Source organism: Brachyistius frenatus, unplaced genomic scaffold (genome assembly GCF_029030835.1).
Source record: "Brachyistius frenatus isolate BFR_SWC_R1_liver_20210118 unplaced genomic scaffold, ASM2903083v1 Contig_75, whole genome shotgun sequence".
In the NCBI taxonomy this organism is placed as follows: Eukaryota; Metazoa; Chordata; class Actinopteri; family Embiotocidae; genus Brachyistius; species Brachyistius frenatus.
In genome coordinates, this window is record NW_027210674.1 from 1,764,330 (window position 1) to 1,784,380 (window position 20,051).

At 43.7% G+C, this 20,051-nt stretch overlaps 4 protein-coding genes across 9 annotated transcripts; 3 read left to right on the forward strand and 1 right to left on the reverse strand.

Annotated features, from left to right (window-relative positions):
* The first annotated feature begins 43 nt into the window (after positions 1-43).
* On the forward strand, positions 44-2,847 carry LOC138626640 (zinc finger protein 60). 6 transcript variants are annotated; one of them, XM_069708425.1, is made up of 3 exons: positions 44-366; positions 558-738; positions 831-2,847. In XM_069708425.1, the coding sequence occupies exons 2-3, from the start codon at positions 586-588 to the stop codon at positions 2,187-2,189; spliced, it is 1,512 nt and encodes a 503-aa protein (XP_069564526.1). In that variant the 5' UTR covers positions 44-366; positions 558-585; the 3' UTR covers positions 2,190-2,847. The 6 variants fall into 6 exon arrangements, with proteins under 6 accessions (XP_069564526.1, XP_069564525.1, XP_069564524.1 ...); XM_069708424.1 differs by having other exon boundaries at positions 561-738; XM_069708423.1 differs by having other exon boundaries at positions 44-163.
* A 1,935-nt stretch (positions 2,848-4,782) lies between these two features.
* snrpg (small nuclear ribonucleoprotein polypeptide G) lies at positions 4,783-8,950 on the forward strand. The gene is made up of 4 exons (XM_069708330.1): positions 4,783-4,898; positions 5,080-5,102; positions 7,095-7,219; positions 8,767-8,950. The coding sequence occupies exons 1-4, from the start codon at positions 4,867-4,869 to the stop codon at positions 8,815-8,817; spliced, it is 231 nt and encodes a 76-aa protein (XP_069564431.1). The 5' UTR covers positions 4,783-4,866; the 3' UTR covers positions 8,818-8,950.
* Positions 8,951-10,366: 1,416 nt separating this feature from the next.
* plpbp (pyridoxal phosphate binding protein) lies at positions 10,367-15,777 on the forward strand. The gene is made up of 8 exons (XM_069708426.1): positions 10,367-10,488; positions 11,172-11,279; positions 11,370-11,405; positions 11,482-11,557; positions 11,634-11,774; positions 11,946-12,088; positions 13,107-13,205; positions 14,609-15,777. Exons 1-8 carry the CDS (start codon positions 10,399-10,401, stop codon positions 14,798-14,800), a joined length of 885 nt encoding a protein of 294 aa, XP_069564527.1. The 5' UTR covers positions 10,367-10,398; the 3' UTR covers positions 14,801-15,777.
* A 49-nt stretch (positions 15,778-15,826) lies between these two features.
* tmed4 (transmembrane p24 trafficking protein 4) lies at positions 15,827-19,718 on the reverse strand. The gene is made up of 5 exons (XM_069708427.1): positions 19,485-19,718; positions 18,706-18,806; positions 18,494-18,619; positions 17,604-17,750; positions 15,827-17,519 (listed from the first exon to the last, which is right to left on the reverse strand). The coding sequence occupies exons 1-5, from the start codon at positions 19,621-19,623 to the stop codon at positions 17,370-17,372; spliced, it is 663 nt and encodes a 220-aa protein (XP_069564528.1). The 5' UTR covers positions 19,624-19,718; the 3' UTR covers positions 15,827-17,369.
* Positions 19,719-20,051: the final 333 nt, after the last annotated feature.

The following is a 20,051-nucleotide window of genomic DNA, read 5'->3' on the forward strand; positions in this document are numbered from 1 at the left end:
ACGCTCCATGCTCGGTGACGTCACCCCCACAAACTTCTTAGCTCTCACTTTAGCAGTCATGTCCGTGCGGTTTATGGCAGCGACGCCAGTAAACGTCTCACGCCGCGTGGATTCAACCTGTTGTCAACACAGCTGTCGGACCGCTTTGGTGTGAGTGCTCGAGGTAAAAAAAAATATTAAAAAAAAAAAGCTCTTAAAGCGGAAGTGTTGCATTTCTAAACAATGTTCGCGCAGCTAGCAGCGAGCTAACGTTAGCAAACGCGACGCTAGCCTGCTGCGCGCCGTGATGTTGACACGTCCAGTGGACCTCCAGCTGGTTAACACCGGCTTCACTGACATTTAACGTGTTGAGCAATCATTGATCGCGTGAGTAAGCCAAGAAGAAGACACGCTTCTACTTTCCTGATCGGAATTTGACTGCTGTTGGTTTCACGTCGCTGCTTCGTCACGTTCATCTGAAACACTGAAGCGCGTCAGACATTTATTTCGCTTTCTGGGTCACTGTGATCTTATTTTTTTGTAGCTTGTGACTCGAGACTTCTTTGTGTCTGCTACAGCAGGAGAGCAGCCTGGGACAGAGGATGGATGGAGTCAGCTGGAGCACCACCAGGTCGCCGGAGTCCTTCAGCCGCTCCAGCGCGGCGGCAGACACCCTGTCCAGGCTGGCCAGCTTCATCACCCGGGCCGAGTCCAAACAGCCCTCTCGGAACCAGCTCTCCTATGTTTGCCAAGAGTGTGGTAAGGGTTTCCCTTGCACAAGAGATCTGTTGCAGCACCAGGAGCTGAAACACTCGTTACCCAAGCCTCACCGGTGTCCCTCCTGTGGGCAGGAGTTCTCCCTCAGGTCCTCCTTGCAGCTGCACAAGTGTGACCGGGATCCCGCCCAGTGTGAGCTTTGTCACGGGGTGTCGCGCCTCGGCTCTCCGTGCCCCGCTTGCTCCACTCACGCCTCAGATCCCGGCAGGCTGCAGGACAAGTCTCTTCACCGCCAGCCGCACCTCCTGGACAGCAGCCCGTATGCGTGTGCCCCGTGTGGGCGGGGCTTCAGCCAGAAGCAGGCGCTGCTGCACCATCAGCAGGCCGGTTGCAGCGAGCCACCTTCCTCCTCAGATGTAGCCGATGCCGGCAGTCTTCCAGACGATTCTCCGTCAGTTTCCGAGGGTGACTCCGCTCGCTCTGACTCTTCGGACACCCCGGGGCCCAGCGGCCGAGCTGTCGACGTGTGCCGGTTCTGTTCGAGAAGCTTCCGCTCAGAGGCCGGACTGCAGCGCCATGAGCAGACGAGCCACGCAGAAACGGGACAGAAAGCCACAGGAGACGGTGCCGGCGGAGAGGCGAGGAGAGGAAGGAAAGCCAAGGTTAACGAAGAGCCAAATAAAAAAACGAAATCCAAAATGAAGCTTCTGAACTGTCGCTCTTGTGACTTGGTTTTCAGAAGCACCACTAAACTGCACGCGCACAGAAAAGAGAAGCACAGCAGAGAGAAGAACACGAGAGAGCCGAGACCCGTCGCCGGCAAGCGCAGGAGAGTCGACGCGTATCCGTGTCAGCTCTGCGGCAAAGTCTTCTTCCATCATTTATCACTGAGGGCACATTACAGACACCACACGGCCTCCAGCTTCAACGCCGTCAGAAACAAAAGCCCATCTGTCGGCTGTTCCACCAAAGACTCCAAGCAACCAGAAACCCGACCAAATAAAGTCCAAACCGGCCTCACAGATCATTCGACAGTTAAGGCTGGTCCAGGGACGCCCAGGAAGGCGTCCACGGTCGAGACCAAGACTGGGGAGTCGGGGAGATACAGACAAGTGCCTGAAGTGGAGGAAGAGAAGGAAGTGGAGGAGGAGTTGGAAGAAGAAGAGGAGGAAGAGGAGGAGGAGGAGGTGGTGGAGAGGGAGTTCCCCTGCCCCTCCTGTGCAGAGGTGTTCTCTCTGCAGTGGCAGCTGAAGGAGCACGTGGAGCTCCACCAGTCGTCGGTGAGGAGGCGGCAGTGCAGCGTGTGCACCAGCGAGATGGACACCTGCAAGTGGCCCGGCTCCAGGAGGCACCGGCTCTACCACTGTGTGCCCTGCCAGCAGGGCTTCTCCGTGCTCGACGCCTTCCTAGAACACTGTCAGGAGCACCTGCGAGTCAAAGTGGAGGAGGACAGCGTCATGGAGGGCTACTCGCACCAGGCCAGCAAAGCCTGATGGCTCCGATCGAATGTCGTCAACGATTTTTTGCCTTTTTTGCCTTCGACAGCAGACGCGGTGTGCTGAGATCTCCGTGAGGTTCTTGCTGAGTGAGCAGTTCACCGATTTGAGCGTTCAGAACATCTTGTTTTTTATACCTTATGGTGTTGGTTTACTGTTACAAGGGTTCACGAGAACGAGTTGTTAAAGGACCGTTCTGGAGTTTTTAATTTAGCCAATTTACTATAAAGTACATTGTTATTTTTCAGATTTTGAGTGTTTCTGTGTTCTAGACGACCGCTCTTTAACAGTATAGTTTGGGAATCAATTTGAGATCGATCGCAGTGAGCATCGAAGTTCATTTTAATGCATGTTTATACATTTGGAAAAGTGACTGGGTTCAACCGTCTCTGGTGCGAGAGCAGCGCTGCATTAACAAGCGTTATCATAGAGAATTCAAATGATGCACACCGATCAGACGTTACATTAAAACCCCTGGTGGAGTGGGTTATATAATATTTTGTTAAATAAAATGGGTTTAGGAAATAACACCTCTGAGTATAAGCCACTACAGTTCAACAGTCTTCAAAATTACTCTTTTTAATAAATCAACCTCTCAACAGCTGAACATTATAATCCTCATGAAGGGAGGATTCGCTGCTCGGCTGTTTTCTTGTTCTTGTGCTTCACCTGTTGGTGTTTTGTAGTGTGTGTGTGTGTGTGTGTGTGTGTGTGTGTGTGTGTGTGTGATGTTTGGCTGCCGGCTCTAAGTTACATTTTCAGCTTAACATTAAATTAACGTGTTCACTGTGATGGCTTCAAGTTGATTTTGATACTTGAATTAAATACACTGAAACCTGTGGAGGCCTGAAGAACGTGGAGGGGTGGTGGAGGGGTGGGGGAGGTGGAGGGGGAAACCACACCCTATATGATGCTTTTATCTTTCCACTTTTATTCTCCCATCAGTGACGCACCACTATTTTGTCCCAATAAGGACCTCGTTTCCCACGAGCACCTTGCTGTAAAGCAGACATACACTTCTAGTGGTGTGAAGTTCATCTCTGCCCTCAGGTGCTTTCTGGGAAATGAGGCCATCCGTACAACCGTTCTCCCCAAAGCACTGCCAGACATCCTGTTCGCTCCAGTCTATTTTCACACCAGACATCTGCAGCGCTTCGGCTCAGTCCGGTCGTGTTTGTCCTCTGCTGTATCTCACTCATTCATTTTATTACAATTTTGGCAATAATTAGTAACAGACTGGTGGGAACTGCTGAGAAACACGTGCTGAGAAACACTTCCAACTCTTGAGAGTCGGACCTGGTTGTTTGCACCACTACTTAAAGCAACCAGATGGAAGTTCAGTTCTTTGCAAGTGCTGCTACGAAGTGTGAATGGTGATGTTTGGCTTTTCTCTTCTTTTTTTAAACCTGCTTTTGCCATAATCCCTCCAACGAACTGACTTTGCTTTCATTAAAACTCAGACCCACTACAATGCCTTTCATTATGGCCTGTCTCTTTAGCTGGCATGAACTCGGGTCATATTCTTCTAGCTATGCAAACAGGTTGATAGCAGCTCTTCCCCGTGTCTGCGATGCTCGATATGCTTTGGTGAACGAACTAGGATTTGTTTTTGTTTATGTTTTTTTAATAATAAAGTATTTTCAGCTACTGTTTTCAAAGCGTTACTGTGAAAATATAGAACATGATTAAATAGGTTTTGAAGCTTCCACAGTTTCGAGGTCTTTTGTAAAGAGGTATACGGCTCTTTCTAGATGACATAAATAAACAGTTCTCTAACAACGTCTTTGTTCGTCTTCCTACTGCTGATCTGGTTCAGTGAATACAGTCCAGTTTTTCATACAGGCAAAGTTACACCATCTGCACAGGTTACTATAAGCGGCATATACAGCAAAATACCAACAAATTAATGAGTTATCATGGAGATCTAAGTTTATCATCTGTTTTTTTCCTTCCTTATTTTCAGCTAAAAGTTATGCTGTTGCGTTGGTATTATTTACTCGAGTGCAATTTTCAGGTCCTTGTGCTCTGCATTAGTATCTCCAATTTTCTACTTTCTACTCCACTGGGTTTTCAGAGGGAAGTGTTGTACTTTTTACTCCATTTACACACCTGCTCTACATTTATAATAACTTTTGTTACTTACCAGAATCACATGAATAATATTGTTTATTTATCTGATTGTTTAGTTAACAGGAACAATCTAAATTACAGTAAAAGTAAAAGCTCATATCCATCTCTGATCCTTAGGTGGAGGCCATCCGTGATGTGTGAAGTTGTAAAAGGTAACAGTGGAGGTGAATGAAAACTTATATCAAGATGTTACAAAATCAGAAAATTGTGATTTATTCTTATAGAAAAAAAAAAGATGAGACTGTTGAAATTTACAAGCTCAGAACATTAAGCACAGTGAGAACTTGTACTTTTGGGGCTTAACATGTATTTAGAGTCTTTGTACACCGTCTTATTAAATACAAGATATGAGCGCTTCTTCCACCGTCGTAAATAACCGAGTTAACGGAGTTCCTCCTCCTGGCCTCATGGCGGCGCTGTGCAGAGCTCGATACCGTTAGTATAAGGTTAACTTCCGGTTCCTCAGTGCACGCCGTCTTTCCGCGGTTTTGTGAAACGCACAGTTTACGATTAACTGCGTCGGCTTTGAGAAAACACCGACAAAATGAGCAAAGCACACCCACCAGAGCTGAAGAAGTAAGTTTCTAAGCTTTTCCTGAAGTAAACCAGCGTCGTGTAATTTAAACGTGCCTCGTATTTAAATGAATGGCACGCGCACAGCAACCCTACCACCTGGTTTTATAGGAGCAACAAGCTAGCATTAGCTAGCCTGTCTGACCGAGGCTGGAAACGTTAAATGTGAGTTCTCTGTTTTCAGGTTCATGGACAAGAAGCTGTCGTGTGAGTAGAGTTCTACTTCTTCTAAAGGACAGAACATAGAACCATAGAACCAGAACATACTGGACAAAAGGACAGGACGTTTAGAACCATAGAACCAGAACATACTGGACAAAAGGACAGGACGTTTAGAACCATAGAACCAGAACATACTGGACAAAAGGACAGAACGTTTGGAACCATAGAACCAGAACATAGTGGACAAAAGGACAGGACGTCTAGAACCAGAACATAGTGGACAAAAGGACAGGACGTTTAGAACCAGAACATAGTGGACAAAAGGACAGGACGTCTAGAACCAGAACATAGTGGACAAAAGGACAGGACGTCTAGAACCAGAACATAGTGGACAAAAGGACAGGACGTTTAGAACCATAGAACCAGAACATAGTGGACAAAAGGACAGGACGTTTAGAACCATAGAACCAGAACATAGTGGACAAAAGGACAGGACGTCTAGAACCAGAACATAGTGGACAAAAGGACAGGACGTCTAGAACCAGAACATAGTGGACAAAAGGACAGGACGTCTAGAACCAGAACATAGTGGACAAAAGGACAGGACGTTTAGAACCATAGAACCAGAACATAGTGGAAAAAAGGACAGGACGTCTAGAACCAGAACATAGTGGACAAAAGGACAGGACGTTTAGAACCAGAACATACTGGATAAAAGGACAGGACGTTTAGAACCAGAACATACTGGATAAAAGGACAGGACCTTTAGAACCAGAACATAGTGGATAAAAGGACAGGACCTTTAGAACCAGAACATACTGGATAAAAGGACAGGACCTTTAGAACCAGAACATAGTGGATAAAAGGACAGGACCTTTAGAACCAGAACATACTGGATAAAAGGACAGGACCTTTAGAACCAGAACATAGTGGATAAAAGGACAGGACCTTTAGAACCAGAACATACTGGATAAAAGGACAGGACGTTTAGAACCAGAACATAGTGGATAAAAGGACAGGACCTTTAGAACCAGAACATAGTGGATAAAAGGACAGGACCTTTAGAACCAGAACATAGTGGATAAAAGGACAGGACTTTTAGAACCAGAACATACTGGATAAAAGGACAGGGCCTTTAGAACCAGAACATAGTGGATAAAAGGACAGGACCTTTAGAACCAGAACATACTGGATAAAAGGACAGGACCTTTAGAACCATAGAACCAGAACATAGTGGACAAAAGGACAGGACGTTTAGAACCATAGAACCAGAACATAGTGGACAAAAGGACAGGACGTTTAGAACCATAGAACCAGAACATAGTGGACAAAAGGACAGGACGTTTAGAACCATAGAACCAGAACATAGTGGACAAAAGGACAGGACGTTTAGAACCATAGAACCAGAACGTAGTGGACAAAAGGACAGGACGTTTAGAACCATAGAACCAGAACGTAGTGGACAAAAGGACAGGACGTTTAGAACCATAGAACCAGAACGTAGTGGATAAAAGGACAGGACGTTTAGAACCATAGAACCAGAACATAGTGGACGAAAGGACAGGACGTTTAGAACCATAGAACCAGAACATAGTGGACAAAAGGACAGGACGTTTAGAACCAGAACATAGTGGACAAAAGGACAGGACGTTTAGAACCAGAACATAGTGGATAAAATGTTCATCAAAGCTGCTGATAAAAAGTAGATGAAATGTCAGAAATGTGAATTAATGCGGATCATAACTTCACAGGATACAAGTTGATGTGTACAAATATTTTGTTTCTCACCAAAAGTGCAAAACAAACAAAAAACATTCCGTTTACAAGTTGGTCACCTGTGAAATGAAAGCGTGGCTTCACACTGTTCTGGGTGTTGTACGTGTGAATCAAACCTGAAACCAAATGTGAGCTTTGTAGCGCAGCCATTAGCTCAGTGCAACATAAAGATGGAAAATAAAATTACATTTTGAACTTGGAAGAAGCTGAGTGATTAAAAACAAACACAATCGTTCAGAGGTTTGTTTTTGTGTCCTTCAGTGAAGTTGAACGGAGGCAGACACGTGCAGGGCATCCTGCGAGGGTTCGACCCCTTCATGAACCTGGTGGTGGATGACTCTCTGGAGATGGGCCCGGGAGGACAACAGAACACCATCGGCATGGTGGTCAGTAACAACAACAACAACAATAATAATATCATTTATTTATTTTATGACACGACGGCACGGTAGGAAATGTTGCAGCACCCCCGACTCCTGTTGCCGACTCCACTCTCCAAAACAGGACTGATGCACCTTCTTTTATTACCACCATCATTTCCTACCACAGATTCACTGTTATTCACAGAAAAGATTTTAAATGCACTTCCATCTTACATAGTGACTTTACATCTTTTGAACATCTTGGTTTTATGGTCAACTCCAAAGCACCTGTCATCATTTTAATAATCTACAGACCGCCGAAGCTGAACAGTATTTTTATCCACGAGTTTGCCGAACTTGTAGCTTATTTTATGTCACAGTATGACAAAATTCTTATTCCAGGTGATTTTAACAGACATGTCTGCTGTTTTGTTTATAATAATATATTATAGTATATACATAATAGTATAATAATATTATTATTTGTTTCACATAAAAACAGCTATAAAGGAACATTTGAAAATATAGAAAATAAATGAGATGCAAAATAAACGGATCAAATTAAACACACAGAGTTAAAATTTAAAATAAGCAGGTATAATAAATAGTACCTGGGAGGGTGTCATGCTCTCATATTTGTTTTTATGTTGTAAAGAAATGCCATGAAACACCAGCAACCTCGGTCTGAAATCACTTTTTATTTACTGTAGTGAACTATATTTAGTCTGTCTTTGCATTGGATGGTTCAGATTCTGGTTTTCAATTTAGGCTCCATGTTGTTTCTTCAAACATTCCCACAAAAAAAAAGGAATTGGACATATTATAGATGTGAAAGTCTCAGATGGTTCATGATGATTCCTGTGTGTGAATCACTGATGCTCAGTACAGTCAACTGTTGTCAGTCTGTTTGTAAAGTAAAGTAAATGAGGGGGGAGGGGGGAGGGGGGTTACAGTACACAAGTATCAGTTTATAGCAAATGTGAATCAGACAGGAGGAAACATTTGTTTAGTGTGGCTCATTAATGTTTTTTAATAGTTTTGAAAACAGTGGATCTCTGGTGCAGCACAGAGGAAGAGGATGTATCAGACTTTGGATTCCCACAAAACCATATTGTTATTTTTGACCTTTTCAATGGGTTTGTTGATAATATGGATGGGGAAGAAACTCTAACTCACAGCAGGTGTTCATATTTCCAACAGCATGAAAAACAAACTTGTTTTATTCAGTTTGTCCTCTGATTCACACCGATCAGTGTCAGTGAGACTCTTCAGCCCAAATGAGTGCAGACATGCGTAGTTACACGTGTGCAGCTCCTTCTGGAAGGTTGTATATTTTCTGTGGGATGTGCCTCAGTTAAGAAGTCGGCCTGTATAAACCAACAGAAGTGCCGTGATCAGTAAAAAAACTTCTGTTTGATGTACGATCTGGATTTTAAAAACAGACGCAGGCAGAAAGTTTGTAGAAGTCTATTCTAAAAATTCTAAATTTGATCTCAATCTAAAACCTTTAGGAAGTTTGTTATTAACGCCGTGTGTTAATTGTGCGGACATGTTTTTTGTTTTTTTTATAGGTCATCAGGGGGAATAGCATCATCATGTTGGAGGCCCTGGAGCGAGTATGAGAGGACGAGCCACACTATTCTTTATGAAAGAATTGTATGTCTTTGAATTATAAGATTTCTGATTTCCATTGAGATGTTTTGTTTGGATGCATTTTGAATTGTGTTATCTTGTGAATAAAACAGTTTTTCTTTATATTTTGGTTTGTGTGTTCAAACACTTCAAACATTTGATGAGTCATTTGGCATCACATATTTCCAATGACATTCCCTCCAAATTTTTCCTCTTGAATGTGTCTGATGGTCAGCTCAGACCTGCAGCTCACAGCGTCTCGGCTGCTCACTTTTGTTGCTCGGTGTCAATTTTGCGTATTTCAGAACAACTGACACAACGCATCTAATGAAAAGCCATAAATTCCATTGAGAAAACCGCATGAAGACGCTATAACGGCAGGAAAATAAAGAATAACCCCAAAACATTGCAATCATTTGAAATGAGAAAGCTATGCAGTTAAAAAACAAAGTTCAAAGTGTCAGTGTAAGGAAAGTTTATTTGTAGAGCACATTTCAACAAGACAATTCAAAGAGCTTCACATAAAACTTTTTAATGGTTTTAATGCATCAAAAATAAAAGGACATTTAAAAACAAGAACTGATTAAAATGTAAAATTATTAAAAACTGATTAAAACATTAAGCAAGCTAAAAATAGGATCAAAGTTTCAGTGCACTTTAAGAAATCCTCAAATCTGGTTCAGTGAACGGCAGCAAACAGAGAAGTCTTCAGTCTCGATTTAAAGGATCTGATGGTCTCAGCAGACCTGCAGCTTTCTGGGACTTTGTTCCAGATATGTGGAACATAGAAACTGAACGCTGCGTCTCCATGTTTAGTTGTGACTGTGAACAGAAAGGAGAGCAGCAGACGACCTGAGGGGTCGGGATGGTTCATAAAGGGAGCAGCAGATCACAAACGTATTTTAGCCCTTAAACCATTCAGTGCTTTATAGACCAGCAGCAGGATTTTAAAGTGGATTCTTTGATCGACATGAAGCAGAACTGGAGTGATGTGATCCAGTTTCTTGGTCTCAGTGAGGACTCGAGCTGCAGCTGTCTGACTGTCTTTTTTTTCCAGAGACCTGTGAACACATGTTCAGTAGTTGAGTCGACTGAAGATGAATGCATGGACAAGTTTTTCCAAATCCCGTCTAGACGTAAATCCTCTAATCCTTGATATATTCTTCAGGTGACAGTAGGCTGATTTTGAAATTGTCTTAATATAGGTACATTTTTATATGCATTAGTGTAATATTAGTTCAAAAAAAAGTCTGATTGTGTAATTGCCTCTTCTTTTCTTTTTTTTCTTTTTTGTCAAAAAGTTATATATCTATATATAGATATAGATATAAGCTAAATATATTTTTAGTTGATAAAAAAAAAAAAAGTTAAATACTTTTTTTTTTGTAAACCTTTAATATAAGGTTAAACTTTACACCCAGATGTTGACAGATAAAACTGGTGAATCCGGACCGACAGAGGGCGCTCTCCGAACGACACACTTCCGCTTAAGGTGGACTTTTATTTTGAAAGGGGATTGTCGTCACCGTCAACACGTTTCTTTACGTTGTGTGTCGTCGCCGTCTGACGATATGTGGAAAGTAGCAATGTCGGAGGAGGTTGGGAAAGCGCTGCAGTCGGTCGTGGACCGGGTGAGCCAGGCGGCGGCACGGCGGCCCAAGGTAACCGCAACCCGGGAAGCTCCGCTCGGGAGCAGCACCGCCGTCGCTCCGCTGTCGGGGCTCCGAAAAAGTCGTGCTGCGACAGCACGAGCCGTTACGTTATGTAAGGCTGCCAAACACCTCAACCTTTAGATGGGAGACAGGCGGCTCGAGGCAGCACTCTCATAACACCGTGCACGGCTGGCAGCGGCAGCGCTACAGCGCGTGGGAGCCGGATGCATCCAAACAGTCTGCGCGCACGTCGATGCGCAGAAATGCCGCCTGCTGTTTGTTTGGATGTTATTTTTACGTTTAAAGAATTGAGCCTGTTTGTAAGCGCGTGACGTACACGGCCATGCTTTTTCTCCTCACACCACACATCTGTGGAAGATGTCAACTGGTGGAGATGTCATCTTTTTGTTTTTAAAGTGCCCCTTTTAAAAAGAGTCAAGGTTGATATGTAGGTCACAGCAGGTGTTGATGCACAGCGTGTTTTCCCACCGTCATCCACGTGTCTGGATCTCAGGATCTAAATCACACATGCAGCTGACGACATGATGTGGAACATGATGTGGAACATGATGTGGAACAGGACGTGCACGGGCCTGACTCACCACCGTGGTGTCTGCTGCATCACGCTGAGCTCCTCTACTGATGCTGTCACTGATACAGATAACAAATGAGCCCACTCTGTCCTTCCTCAGACACTGCCAGCCGTGTCGCCTCGCCTCGTCGCCGTCAGCAAGACGAAACCCCCGGAGATGGTGGTGGAGGCCTACAGACAAGGGCAGCGCAACTTTGGAGAAAATTATGTGAGTATGAAACGCTGCTGACGTCCCGGTTTGAAGTCTGAGAGGTGAGAAATGAATCGGAGATGAAACTTCCCCTGTATCTCCACCCAGGTTAATGAACTTGTGGACAAAGCTTCAGATCCTCTGGTAGGTTCATCGGACGGTAAATATGTTATTTTGTCACTCCAATCCAAGTTTTTTTAAATGTTTTTTTTCTTTTCAGATTTTGAAATCGTGTCCAGAAATCAAGTGGCATTTCATCGGCCATCTGCAGAAGAACAACGTCAACAAACTTCTGGGTGAGTGACGTCGGCTCTCCTGTCGTCTCCTGCCGAACCTGCACGTTCTCAGACCTGTCGCCCTTCCTCTCCGCAGGCGTGCCCAACCTCTTCCTCCTGGAGACGGTCGACTCGGCGAAGCTGGCCGACAAGGTCAACAGTTCGTGGCAGCGCCTCAGAGGAGCCAGCACGCAGAGGTTAAAGGTCATGGTGCAGATCAACACCAGCGGGGAACGGAGTGAGTGCCACCTGCATTTTGACCAGCTTGATCACAAGCTGTGTGTGTGTGTGTGTGTGTGTGTGTGTGTGTGTGTGTGTGTGTGTGTGTGTGTGTGTGTGTGTGTGTGTGTGTGTGTGTGTGTGTGTGTGTGTGTTTTTTCACAAACAGTGTGTCGAACGTTTGTTGCAGACAAACACGGCCTGCCACCGGAGGACACGGTGGACACGGTGAAGCACATCGTGTCTCAGTGCTCCGCGCTGCACTTCTTAGGACTCATGACCATCGGTCGCTACGGTTACGACCTCACGCTGGGACCCAACCCGGACTTCCAGGTACCAAAGACACCAGGGACAACATTGACTTTTATCCACAATTTTCCTCGTCCACCAATAAAATATGGTTAAACTGTACAATCAGAATGATAAATAATTGTTGGAAACATTACTCCGAGGCTGGATTCAAAATCAAACATTTATTCTTGCAAGAAGGAGCAAATACATGTACACTCAAAGAGAGGTGTCCAGCAAAAAGCCCACGTCTCTCCTCCGTAGGGCAGCTTCTATACAGTGTGACAAACAGTTGACCCCATGCCCTTTGTACCTGGTATGGTGATACTGAGTTTGGTTGTAGGTCGCATGATAAAGAAACAGGGGAGTCGTCAATTAGATGCAGAAAGTAAAACAAAAAGGAATCACTCGCAAATAAGAGAGAGAAACCCAAAGAGACTTTCCGGAGCCACAATGCAAACAAGAGGAAGAGACAAATCTTTTCTTTCCATCATATTCCTCCTGTTTATACAAAGTATAACATAACATGTACATAAAAAGAAAAACAAAAGAATCTTTCCATCAGTAATGAATATAATACAATTTTAAGAAATATATTTTATAAATATTCCCAATTTGAACCCGCAAAATTAAAATAGCTTCATAAGATGGACCCACATACACTAAGCCAACTACCAACTCACAAACAAAGTGTGGCAACTAAAACCAAATAAATTATGAATGCACATTTCTGAAGAAGCCAAACTGGTCTGAACAGCAACAAAAACAAAAACATCTTTATTAAAACAGGATGCAAATCTCAACAAGAGTTATAGACAGATGTAGCCTGGTGTTTGCAGACTGAAATTCCCTGAGTTCATGTCTGAGTCCGGTCACGCTCCACTGAGGACGGTTCCCAGGAGCAGCCTTAAATATCTGAGGGATCTGTATCAACATAATTATTTTTGTCATGTGTTAATGATAAACAATATAATATATATATTCCTGTGATTTTATTTCATTTTTTTAAACAATCAAACATTGATGTGAGTATCAGCCTCGGTCGGTTGTGTCCCTGCTGTAGATGCTGCTGAGTCGGAGGCAGGAGCTGTGCGACAGTCTGAAGATGGCGATGGAGGAGGTGGAGCTCAGCATGGGAATGTCCACAGACTTCGAACACGCGGTGAGTCTCGCTTCCTATTAACATTAATAAACACTTTATAAACAGCAGGAAGGAATTCCCCTCTTTGAAATATGGTATTATTAATTATGTGCTTGGTTCAGTTGGCGCCCCCCGTCCCTCCTACTCCATCAGGTTTGGTTCCCTGCAACTTAACTTTCCGTTCCCAATAAATGCAGTTTCTGGTTGATGATGTCATCGCAAACGTGCACGAACCATTGGTCACAAACAGTCCTTCATCTCTGACTGATTTTGCACTAAACTGCTGACCGTTGCACTGTTATTGTTTAAATTCATTCTATTTAATTTGGATATACTGTTCATTTGAACATTTTTATGTTTCATATTTTTACCTCCATTTTTATTCTGTCATTTTTATTGCTTACCCTGCATCTTTACATGCTGCTGCAGCTGAAAACTTTCACCTTGTGGGATCAATAAAGTCTCTCTCTATCTCTATCTCTATCTCTCTCTATCTCTATCTCTCTCTCTCTATCTCTCTCTATCTATCTCTCTCTATCTCTCTCTCTATCTATCTCTCTCTATCTCTCTCTTTGTCTCTATCTATCTCTCTCTATCTCTCTTTATCTCTCTATCTCTCTCTCTCTCTCTCTCTCTATCTCTCTCTATCTCTCTCTCTTCTCTCTCTCTCTCTCTCTCTCTCTCTCTCTCTCTATCTCTCTCTCTCTCTCTCTCTCTTTCTCTCTCTCTATCTCTTTATATCTCTCTCTCTCTATCTCTATCTCTCTCTTTATCTCTTTATATCTCTCTATCTCTCTCCCTATCTATCTCTCTCTCTATCTCTCTCTCTCTCTCTCTCTCTCTTTCTCTCTCTCTATCTCTCTCTCTCTCTCTCTCTCTCTCTCTCTCTCTCTCTCTCTCTATCTCTCTCTCTCTATATATCTCTTCTCTCTATCTATCTCTCTCTCTCTCTCTCTCTCTATCTCTCTCTCTCCCTCTCTCTTTATCTCTCTCTCTCTCTACCTCTCTCTTTATCTCTCTATATCTCTCTCTATCTCTCTCTTTCTCTCTCTATCTCTCTCTCTCTCTCTCTCTCTCTCTCTCTCTCTCTCTCTCTCTCTATCTATCTATCTCTCTCTATCTCTCTCTCTCTCTCTCTCTCTCTCTCTCTCTCTCTCTCTCTCTCTATCTCTCTCTCTCTCTTTATCTCTTTATATCTCTCTCTCTCTCTCTTTGTCTCTATCTATCTCTTTTTGCCTTCTCCCTGCCTGGTGTCCAATCAGCTTCTCAGTGTTACGGTGTTTTATTTGTCTCCATAGAAACAGGATGAATTCACGTGAATCAGAACCTCAAGCTGGTTGGGACTCTTTCCGTCTCTGTATTTCACCGTGATCCGTTTGATTATTTGTCTGTGGTCATACGTGTCTGCTCCTCGTGTTCTGAAGATCGAGGTGGGCTCCACCAACGTGCGAGTGGGCAGCGTCATATTCGGCAACAGGGAGTATCCCAACAGCGCCACCAACACTCCCAACCCCAGCCCGTTCCCCAGCCCGGCTCCCAGCCCGGAGAAAACATCCAAGACGGTGTCAGAAGAAGCCGCCAAGAAGATGCAGCACCTCACCGTGTCTGATCACTAAGAAGAACTCCTCCTCCTCTGAAATACCTTTAAAACAACAACAACAACAACAACAACAACAGAAAAAAGACTCTTCACAGGCTACATGAACAGAGCAGTGAAGCAGATCATTTCCACGGAGCCACGTGGAGCTAGGATTGCAAAATCTTTGCCTCATTTTAAAATGTATTTCCTCTTAACTTCTTGCTCTTTTCAGCATTTACAAAGTGGCATTCGGTCGTCTAACCTTTTTTAAACAGTAGTGTCTAACAGGTGTTCCTAACCTTTAGTGCTCTGACTTCCTCCTCATGGAAAACCTTTTAGTCAAAGATTACTGGATACGAGGCGAACCGCTGATAACATGGCGACCTACGGAAAATCATTTCACGAGATAGGGAGGATTTGTTTGGGTCTGTTGTGCCGATGTGATATTTTCTACCTTTCCAACCCGACATGTGACTGCTGAAAATGTGTGTCCCAGTAATCAGGAACTCCACACACTACAATGTACCATTTTTGTTGTACAGTTGACACAAAGACTTGATTTAATAAATCATCAATCCCTTTATAATGACACGTACGTATTGTGTGTTTGATGATTGTTTCGTACGGTGTGCCAGATGTTGTCAAAACTCTATTCTTGATATTTCACGAGTCCAACCCGCCCAACGTGTTCCGTCTCTGTACCGGTCCTGTGTCCGTGCCGTGCCGTGGTGCATTGTGGGAGCTGAGCGAGCGTAAACCTATGCAAAGTGGTGATTTTGTTTTGTTGGTTTCTTTCCGAGTAGATTTCTTTCCACTGCAGCTGTGATGATGGTGTCGCAGTGGTTTTCTAGGAAGATGTCCCGAGGTCAGCATGTGTGTTTCTGTCTCATCGTCGGTGATTAAAACAACAAGGTGTGTGGTTGCTGTCTTTAACCGGGTGTCTCGGCGTTGTTTGGTTTGGAGTCGAGCTCTGAAGGAAGCTGAAGCCAAGCAATAAATCTGTTGAAAACATCAGCCATTTGCGGTGTATTTCTTCTCTTTAGGGCAAAGTGGCGCAAACAAATAAGAGCCCAACGTTTCTTTATTAAGCACACGGAGGTGACATCCACACCACAGTGAAAGAGCTTAAATAAAACAACTTTAAAAAGAACAAACTGAATCTAAAGAAAAGGACCCAAAATGTAAAAAATGATAACCTCGTTAAAACTGGAACCCATTGATAAGCACGTTATGAATCATTACAAATGAACAGAATTCATTCAAATGTCCTGCATTGACAAATGAAAGCCAAAAATAACAGTAAACTTGGCTTTGAGCTCAGCAAATTAAACGTGACTGTTCAATAAATAAACTCACAATCCACTGACATAATGACTTTTTTTTTTTTTACATCATTCAATCCATGTAAAAGGCGTTAAAAACCAATCGGGACAGTCAATAAGCCTAAACTGCTATTTACAACACAAACTATCTACACACCTGCTGACAGGTGACCAACTGAAAGGAAAAGCCTGAATGTTTGAGGGGATCCTCTGTCATGCTGTGTGTGTGTGTGTGTGTGTGTGTATATATATCCTGATGGGCGTGGTCTCTAGTAGTAGAACACTTTATTCTGGTGTTTTCCTTTAATTTGTCACCCGTCTGTATCTGGTAAGAAACTATACACAGCTGGCAGGTAACGCTTTATTTTCACGCTCTATTTCACTTTCATAAACTGTATATATACTAAATGATTTTATAACTCACTATACTGCTGCTGCAAGCATACATCACATTTTGAAGGCTTTATTCATGTATTCGTCAACAGGATCTCTTCTGCGAAGCATCTGTAACGCTTTTATATAACAGTTGTAATCGTAACGTATAACAGCTTTGTTACAGTGTGTTAATTAAACATTAATTTGCTGTTTATTGACCAGTTACAAATGCTTCACGATTAGTTATTATTGTTTACAAATACATGAATAAATGTTTAAAAATCCCCTCGATGCTAAGCTATAATTTGTTATAACCATTTGTTATGGGTTCCTATGCTGCTTATAAATGATAAATATGGGGGTTAAAGTCGAGTGTTATGTGAGGATAATATTTGCACTAATGTGACCAATGCAAACACAGCTGAAAGGTTAGAAGTTACAAAACCTGGAAATAAAATCTATGTGCAACACTAACAATGACAACAACAAAAATGTAAACTAACTACAGGTTACTCCTTGTAACAGCTTTTAAACATTCTCATTCACTTCTGTTGAATCACAGAAAACTTCTTCCTGCACGTGAAGATAGAAAAAGGACGTCCGGTCAGAAAAACACAACAAGATCTGAATCTACTGTGTCGGACGGAAAACCCCTAAAAAAGTTCATAAGGAAAAAAACACATCGCCCGGCATCAAAAACTGCATCTGTGGATCTGCTCGTACCATTCGTGACTGATATTAAGAGCACGTGTCTCCTCCGGGATGGTTCTGCGCTGACGGGGGGGGCGGGGCGTCGCCCCGGTCAGGTGAGTCCAGTCCGTCTGCTCATCGGCGCTGTTGTTGTTGTTGTTGTTGTTGTTGTTGTTGTTGTTGTTGTTGCCCGATGCAGCGGTCGCACGCGGGCCGACGTTACACCAGTTTCTTGGCCTCGAAGAAGCTCTTCAGGTGCTTCATCTGCCAGATACCGGTGACGATGAGGATGAGCGTCTGAGCGATGGACCACCACAGCACGCGCTGGTTGGTGCTCTCGCTCGTCATGCGGAAGCGCTCCTCGCGATACTGCGGAAGAAAAACGGTGAAATCCAACGGCCTCTACGGCAACTGTGAACACGGCTTGTGTGTGTTTTTGTTATTTTTACTGACCCTCTGGTAGTTTTGCTCCTTCTGGATCTGCTCCACTTGGTCCAGCAGCTGTCGGACTCGCAGCTGCAGCTCGGTCAGTTTATCCTTAGCAGCGATTTCAGGGTAGTTGTTGGTATGTTCTCCAACCTGAATGTCCAGATGCACCCTCTGAAACGAAACGGACACAGACAGTCGGAAATCTGCACGCTTTTAAACTGTGAGCAGCACAATCAAGACATCCGTCACACTATTAGTAGCAGCGTTTCTTAAAACGGGCTCAAATCCGATCACAGCCAAAAGTGGACAAACTTTTTTTTCAACACTTTCAACTCAGGAATTTCCTTCTAAAAAATAGTGACTGAGGACAGTTTCAGTTTAGGTGCAATCACAGAGTTTTACCATTTACTGATATCAAATTCACCCGAGAACTCTGATCATAAAGTAACAGCATGGAGGAAAGGTCCTGGAAGCAGATAAAACGTTGGAGCACAGGAATCCGTCTGCACACGGGGTCATACCCAACTCCATTAGTATTAAACTAATGGAGTATATATATATATGTTCAAAACTTGGTGTCACTTGTTTTTTTTTCATCAAATTGTAATGTCAATTTCTTTTTTAACATAAGTGGAGCTAATCTTTTGGCTCTTGGCTGCTGCCCTGGTTGGGGCACACGAGGTGTCAGACCTTTTTTTTTTTAAATGAGTTATATTCATATAAAACTGGCATATTTTCTTCATGAATAAAACAAAAAACATCATAAATATTGATTTCAAATGAATCTATATTTCGATGATATTGATCCAGTATGAATATGTTAAAAACTAGTGGCACATTTTAGAAGGAAATAAGCGGTCAGACAGTTGAACAGTCAAAGCCGGCGGTTCAGTTGGGTTCTGTTGGGTCGGTACCAGTTTTCCTCCTGCAAACAGAGCCATCTTGGTGGAGTTGGAGTGCAAACAGATCTGATGTTCTCCGGGAGTGTGGGAGGTGAAGGTGAAGCGCCCATCCGACCCGTACTGGCGAGAAAGGATGATCTGAGGGAGGTGTAGGAGACACGTCTTTAGATTTACTGTACATGTGTGTGTGTGTGTTTGAGAAACACGTCCTCCTCCGTGTTTACCTTCGTGTCGGGATCCTTGATCTCGACGTGCATCCCGAGGCCGGGGGTGGCCGGGAGGAAAGAGCTGCTCTGTTTGTCCCACAGCTGAGTTCTGTACTTTCCTGTCACACGGAAAAACACAAAACACCATCAGGTCCTTTTAGCGTTCAAAAAGACAGAAACTTTGACGCCTGCACAGTGACAGAGAAACAGAAATCAAATCAGAGGCCAATATCATGAGTAGGAATATTAATGGAGCAAACGGTGGCATCCAACAGGATGTCCCTCACAGCGCCAGAATATAAAGACACATGAATGAAAAAGTATGACGCAAGTAAACATAAATAGATGGAGGCGGTGAGAACATGAAATGCAGTTTAACTTGTAAAAATACCAAAATTCACATCAAAATGTGCAATTTTGCAGGAAACCTCAGATTAATGCTGCTGACTTCACTGAGTTTAGAGACTCTTTACAAATGGCTACCGTTGATCATCAGGTAAGTAAAGAATGAAAAACACGTTTATTGCATTTTTGCTCATTCTGTCTCATAAACCTGCTGCTCGTGTCTTATATTGAATTGTCCTCAATATAAGACACACATCTGTGCTAACCGCTGACGTGAAGAAGCTCACGAGCTGCTACTGAAGCACGCAGGACACTGGAGAGGTTGCTGCTGTCTGGTTCTGCAGGCAGTCTGAACACAGAAAACAGTCTTCTGTCTTCATGCTGTCATCTCTGCAGAAACCAGCTATTAGCGTGTAATGCTAGTTAGCTGCGGCGAGCCGCCAGCACCTCACCGATCACCATGGTCTCGTCCGGGATCTCCTCAATGAAACATTTCTTCTCCGTCTCTCCGATGTGGAAATAAAGCGCGTCGCTCGGACAAATCCGAGCTAAGAAGAAGATAAGTCCAGCAGCGGCAGGGAGAGAGAGCATCGTGCAGCCTCTCGCACTTTGCGCACATCAGCAAAGGGGAGCCGTGACGCTGCTGCGGCCAGCTGACGTCACCGCCCACTGCGGAAGGAGGAAGGGGGATTTCCTGCTGGAGTTGAGTTCCGTCGCCCTGATCTGAGACTCGCAGGCAAATCATCACCTGAAGGCGGTGGGATGGACCTGGAAACACAAACATGGTCAGGGCAAACTGAGGCAAAAGTCTTGTTTTATCGAGTTTAAAATGAGCCTAAACAAACACACATCACAGGGCTTGAACAATGTACAATACATTGTTCAAGAATACTAACTGAAAAAGAGAAATAGTTTTTCATTGACTGGTATAATAAACCCCACGAGACCAGACCAGGCCGACCTGCTTTATGATTTGAGTGAGTTTCAAAATAAAGTTCATCTGTCATCAGTGAAAGTGA

Excerpts from the sequence above, each read along its gene's own strand:
- LOC138626640 (XM_069708422.1), top strand. The coding sequence starts at position 582 with ATGGATGGAGTCAGCTGGAGCACCACCAGGTCGCCGGAGTCCTTCAGC.
- snrpg (XM_069708330.1), top strand. The coding sequence starts at position 4,867 with ATGAGCAAAGCACACCCACCAGAGCTGAAGAA. Across the intron at positions 4,899-5,079 it reads CACCCACCAGAGCTGAAGAA|GTTCATGGACAAGAAGCTGT; the intron begins GTAAGTTTCTAA and ends CTCTGTTTTCAG. Across the intron at positions 5,103-7,094 it reads CATGGACAAGAAGCTGTCGT|TGAAGTTGAACGGAGGCAGA; the intron begins GTGAGTAGAGTT and ends TGTGTCCTTCAG.
- plpbp (XM_069708426.1), top strand. The coding sequence starts at position 10,399 with ATGTGGAAAGTAGCAATGTCGGAGGAGGTTGGGAAAGCGCTGCAGTCG. Across the intron at positions 10,489-11,171 it reads CGGCGGCACGGCGGCCCAAG|ACACTGCCAGCCGTGTCGCC; the intron begins GTAACCGCAACC and ends GTCCTTCCTCAG. Across the intron at positions 11,775-11,945 it reads CAACACCAGCGGGGAACGGA|ACAAACACGGCCTGCCACCG; the intron begins GTGAGTGCCACC and ends CGTTTGTTGCAG.
- tmed4 (XM_069708427.1), bottom strand. The coding sequence starts at position 19,623 with ATGCTCTCTCTCCCTGCCGCTGCTGGACTTATCTTCTTCTTAGCTCGG. Across the intron at positions 18,620-18,705 it reads TCAAGGATCCCGACACGAAG|ATCATCCTTTCTCGCCAGTA; the intron begins GTAAACACGGAG and ends CACCTCCCTCAG. Across the intron at positions 17,520-17,603 it reads AGGAGCAAAACTACCAGAGG|TATCGCGAGGAGCGCTTCCG; the intron begins GTCAGTAAAAAT and ends TTTCTTCCGCAG.